The sequence below is a fragment of the Uranotaenia lowii genome, chromosome 1 (assembly GCF_029784155.1).
Source record: "Uranotaenia lowii strain MFRU-FL chromosome 1, ASM2978415v1, whole genome shotgun sequence".
NCBI lineage: Eukaryota > Metazoa > Arthropoda > Insecta > Diptera > Culicidae > Uranotaenia > Uranotaenia lowii.
The window spans coordinates 65,723,695-65,729,694 of NC_073691.1; the positions used below are offsets into that span (position 1 = coordinate 65,723,695).

The 6,000-nt window shown below is 30.8% G+C and overlaps 1 protein-coding gene across 1 annotated transcript in view; it reads left to right on the forward strand.

The window, feature by feature from the left end:
• Positions 1-5,487, forward strand: part of LOC129760766 (uncharacterized) — a 45,786-nt gene extending 40,299 nt beyond the window's left edge. The window contains exons 5-6 of the mRNA XM_055758431.1: positions 4,774-4,962; positions 5,075-5,487. Coding sequence (XP_055614406.1) covers positions 4,774-4,962; positions 5,075-5,266 — 381 coding nt within the window. The 3' untranslated portion in view covers positions 5,267-5,487. The remainder of the gene's footprint in view (positions 1-4,773; positions 4,963-5,074) is intronic.
• Positions 5,488-6,000: the final 513 nt, after the last annotated feature.

Genomic DNA, 6,000 nt, shown 5'->3' on the forward strand with positions numbered 1-6,000 from the left:
TCAATGAAAAAAGATTAAAATTTTAGCGATGCACAATAATTTTTTATTTAAAAAAAACACTTTTTGAGTTCTGCAAATATTGTAGAAATCCTAGAAAGTTTGACTTAAGAGAAAATTTATAGGAAGTCATAAAAATCTACCGTAAACTTGAAAAGCTCTGGTAACTTTTTCATTCATTTTTTTGAATATTTTGTTAGGGTTGATTTATCTCAACACCTAAAATTTAAAAATACTTACTGAGGAAAGAAAACAAACCAAATTTTGCCTATATGAAACAATACTACTACGCTACTTTCCGAAGAAAATTTTCAATGGTTTCGAGAACTTTGTAGATTTAACTAGTTTTTAACTCATTATTTTATTAAGTTATCATTAGATCAACATGTGATCCGTTAATGTTTTTTTTACAAATAAATGACAACATGTTGTAGGCATTCAAACATAGTAAACAGTTTTAAGATGTTTGAAATTTCGACTAAATTATTGATGACTATGTATGTGGGAAAATTTATGTCGATCAAAGTTGCCTCGGTTATTTATGTTACTCCAGTTGTTTTCACCTAATTTTCTAAACTGTGTGAATAATCAATGTTACAAAATTGTTTGAAAAAAAACTGATAGCAAATTGTAAACCATCAGCTAAGGAGACAAAGCCATTCAAGGGATTTTATTCCAGGAATTTAAAAAAAAATTGTAAATATTTTTGTATTTACAATTATGTAGAACGAAAGATTATTCAAGACTTCTGGTCGTAGCAATTCATAACATTATTTCCTGAACTCCATTCAACATGACAAAACATGACCACCAGAGGCAGATGTTCTTAAAAATAAACTCCCTTTTTGTAATTGCTACATGATTCCCCTCCAAATATGGCTGACAATTTCCCACAAGTTGCTAAAAGCCACATGATGGCCACGAATATAAATAGAAAAATTTTATTATTTTAATGTCGAAAAAAAAAATCGTTTTGAAATTCATCTCGACGCGTCCTGAACTTCTTCGTGATCGTGAATCAATTTTTATGAATACCGTATTAAAATTGTTCGACTTAAGTCACAATTGTGTTCCATTTTAAGTTGATTTTTATGGTGTCCCCCATTTCGTAAATAAAGAGATTCATGAAACTATTACACAAACCATCTCTGAATAAGATTTTGAAAATGTTTACATGTTAGCTATAGATTTGTGAAGAAAGAAAATCTTATAATTTTGGTATCGTCTAAAAATTTAATCGGAAGCCAAAATGACCCAGAAAAGGTGGCGTTTTTTTAACAGAGATCGTGACCATTCCGATTCGAATATTGAAATTTAAAAATGTCAGCTAAATATGAGAATATTTGAAGTTTCATTTGAAAAATTTAAGTTTTTTGTTTCAATTGACTATGCCGTAAATGAAAATTTACGAAAAACTGAAAGGAACTGGAAACCTTTGTTTTAACTTCTGAATAACCAGCTTTTATACATAAATTTGGGTGACATAAAAATCTATTAAAAACTAATAAATTATATTTATGAGGGAATTTCGCAATACGCCGTGCCTTATTTCGACATAAAATGGACCAAATATGCAGATTTCATGTTCTTGAATTAATGTACGGGTTGTTTTTCTTTCTGATCATATTATTTGAAAGATTATTTTAAAACTTTATAGGAGCTGTACGCAGTGTAATGAAAAGCGTGTAGCAAAACTCAATTTACCAGGTCCTCGATATGTTGAAATCCTAGGATTAAATACGTGAATTGGTCTCTTCAAAATAATTTCATCACTTTTGATTAGAAACGAATGCAATTGAAGAAAAGCCATTTTTCCAATCAAAATTACATGATTCTAATAAAATTTTAGTTACTTGGTTTATGAACTTTCCAGGAACTTTTTGAATAATCGGCTGTGGTCTGTAAAAGCAACCATTTTTATTGTTTCAATCTGAAATCATATCTATTAAAAGTTCTTCAATGCGGTTTCAGCAAAACAAGTTATGTTCGTTGCAAAACACCCATTCCTAATGACTTATTTACATTAAGGTCAGTTTTTGAAGACCATGGAAAAATAACCAAAATTTTAAATAAGCAACTGACACATTCGACCGTGAGGTGAATTCACTTTTCTGAACTTTTCTTAACTGTTAGAATTTTTATTTTATATTGAAATAAACCGTTTTTACGCTCGCAAATTAAATTTCCTATGAAATAAGTATGATTTATTCTCTAATAAATGTGATGTGTTTGTGTTTTGCTCGCTTACTTTTGTGACGTGAATTCACGCTAAAATTGATCATTTTTGACTTCAGTACATATCACGGTAATTTCCTGTTCTCTCTGAGGAATCAGAATATCATTGTCTTAGAACAAGTGGTAATAGAATTAACTACCCATAATTTGATATACGTAGCTTTTTGATTGAATTACAAAAAAAATATATGTCTATTTCTTGCTCATCCATCCCAGTAATTTTTACCTATTACAATCCCTGGAGTGTCCATTCGACGCTGCTGACTAAAAGCAATTTATCTCCCTTGTTTTTCATTCAATTTTTAACAAAATTTATAATTTTGGAAACCCCGTAGAAGAGCTAACATATGTTATCGAGAAATTATTCACCTGAAACACTTCAATTTTCCGTTATTCAAAGTCCAAGAAAAAAATCAAAAAATCATGCTTCGGATAAAATACTGTAGATACGCTACGGAATGCTCTTGAAAAAGTTTCACTTGATGTCCAAGAAAGCTGAAGCTAGAAACAATACGTTGCACATCAGAAAACATTTTTTGGACTTTTTCAAGAACATAAAAGAAAAAATGTAAAAAGTGGAGTGAAACCCGTACTTTTCAATCAATGAATTTCTTAAATCAAATCAGATAAGTTTTGAAAAGAGACACATTTTTGCATTTTCAGATTGTCAAAATACGAAACACAGAATTTTTGACGAATTTTTAAAGGTAGTTTTTAAAACTATAAATTTTGTAAAAATCGATTGAGAAACAAGAAAAATATAGCGGTTTTAAGCGAGGAGTGTTAAATTTACACTCAAGGTATGGTTAGGGAGTTTTTCCCGGGTTTTCAGGATGTGTCCATAAAAAAAGTAATGATGCAAAATTAAAAATTTCAAGAATTCTTTGAAGGTCCCCGAGGAAATTGTATGTATTATTTAGATGCACCCGAATAAAGTTACAAGCCGCCAAACTTCCAATAGTGTCATATTTAAGGTTGTCAGAATTTTTAAGCACGTATCCGGGCCGGATAAACCGGGCAAATCTTTATAAAAACCTGGCAAAGTCCGGGCATTTCATTTCTAATTTGACGACCAATAATCCGGGCAATATCCGGGCAAATTTGGTCAAAACTCATAAATTACTCATAGAAAATCAAGTTTAAAAAATTTAAAAAATTTCATCAAAATTTACAAACAGATTTTTAATCGTATTTTAGGCTTCGAAAAATCCTATCATGATTATTTTGGCAAAATCTTCTAAAAAAATAGTTTTGGTTGCTCAATAAAAAAAATTACAACACAATTTATTTTAATATTTTTTTGATTTGCCAAATAAAGTGAAAAAATCCGGGCTAATCCAGGCAAAATACGGGCCAAATCCGGGTAAAATCTAAATAATGTCATTTTGACACTCAAATGCGGATTAGAGTTAATTATCACTGAAGTCGAATCTACTTTTCAGCTTTATTTGATTGCTTAGTAGGGGAAGAGAAGAGAATAGAAAGATTTTTTTTATTTTGATAAAAAATTGGGAAATTTCTTATGTTTTTCAAGTTTGCCTTCGGTAACTTTTTTCGGGGGCACTAAAAATTATTTATAAAGGATTTGTAATGTTTTTAAAGTTCAACTTTGAATTTTGAAACAAAGCTGTAAGGAATTCGTTTATGGATTCTGGGTGGTTTTAGAGTCCTTATAACGAAAAAAGCGTTCACCTAAATGATTTTTAAGTGCCTAAATCATGTACAAAATAATGCATAAAACAACATGAATAAATTTATTATCTTGATCATACTCAAAATAAATAAATTCAGTTTTGATTTCAGTTTTCCGAAGTATTACTTTTTTTGGGATATAGTTTCCATGATCTTAGTTCTCAAATTATAGTCTATTTTTATCAAATCTTATTTTACTGAGATTGGTTTTGCAGGCATAAAACATTGAATTTATGGCCTTTTTACAAATCCGATGTACGATTGCTTTTTTGTTGTAAATGTTTTATGCCATGATACCAAAAATATTAAATTCTCTGAGAAAAAAAAGGAAAAAAAAACCAAATACTGTTTTGAATGTTGGTTTTACAAGATGTCGACTATTGTTTGTTATGTGTATTTATTTCCGGCAAATCAGTCCATTTATCATTAACTAATGAAATTTTTATGTTTTAACAACGATATAATTTTTGTAAGTAGAGTTAGAAATAAAAGAACATCACACACAAAATGTTTAGTTACACGTAAATAATTTTAGAATCCCTGAAGATGTTGTCGGTTCACAAATAAATTTCGTATGTAAATGTTAATTGGACTGATTTGCAGGAAATAAATACACATTGATTTGAATATTTATGAGCATAATTGAAAAAAACATAATAATGAAAGATTTTTAGCAGTGCATTCTTCCAAAGATATAACACCGTACGAAGTGCGAAGCCATAATTTGTTTCAAAAATTGAATTATTGGGATAAAATTGAGTATTCCGTTTCTGGTTTTGGAAAGATCAATTTCAAAAGTAAAGCAAATTATACAATATTACAACATTATTTATTTTTTTATTTACGCAGGCGAGCAAACAGGCCAACCAAGCGTTGAAGGATGCTATCAACCCAACGCGTCCCCCAGTAACTTCAACGACCGACGATACGCCCGATTTCGACCGACAGAAGGTTTCTCTCCAGGTACCGGACGCACTTTTCGGTAGCTCATTCAGTCTTGTAACCAACATTTCCACTCGTGTTGGAAACTTAATTATGGTGAGTATACATCGCTGGCTTAAGCTCTCGTCAATTTTATGATGCTTCTCGTACGAAGCTTTAGACTTTCAAAAGCACGATGCTTGTACTAAACAAACTCGATATATTTTAGAACACGGCACGGCGCACTGGGGAGTTTCTGTGGGTCCTACAGCCGCTAGTGGGTAACAATCTGTCGATTGAGATCCCAACAACAACAACGACAACCACAACTCCAAGAACTACAACGACGACAACCAGGGCAACAACAACAACAACCACAACGACGACATCGAATTCGGTGCAAACCAACGAAATTAAGTGATCTCGAACACTAAATACACCCTACCTAACTCAGATACGTATCGATCAAAACTATTTAGCACTGCCAATGATGAATGACTTTTGGAATAATTTAGATAAATAGAAAAGGTGGGAAAATTTCATTGGTGCAACGAATAGAGTTTTGGTTCCAGGTTTTCCGTTCTTTTTTCGGCTTTTACCTATTTATTGCCTAGTTTAAGCACGATTCTATTGATCCTGTGAAATGTTACCAACTTAAACTAATAAGTGGTTAGATGAGAATAAAATTCTTCATATTTATGCGTATAAATGAGATAACTGTGTTGTTTGATTTTTTGACAACTACATATATTTGCTATGTACATTAAACCGCGGTAAAAATGGACCCTCTTTGGTCATTAATAATGATGCTTAATGCATCAGTGTAAATTTGAGATGATTCGGTTGATTCCTAAACTAGCGCAATGAGTTTCAATTTCGTATGGAAATATGTATAGAAGATGATTTGCATGTTTAATGCATGTTAAATCATCCAAGTAATTCGAATAAGTTTGAAATGATGTTTGTCATTAATTATGTTTTGCTTATTCTTAAGCTTAATGTTTTGGTAATAGGAGTAAAAATTTCAGCGATTTAGCCATTTTTAAATAGAAAATTTTAATTAATTGAAAAAAAAACTATAAATGCCTATTTCAATCTTTTCATGAAATGTTTTGCCAAGGGTCGTGATTTTTCGATTCTAATGAATCTTAACTC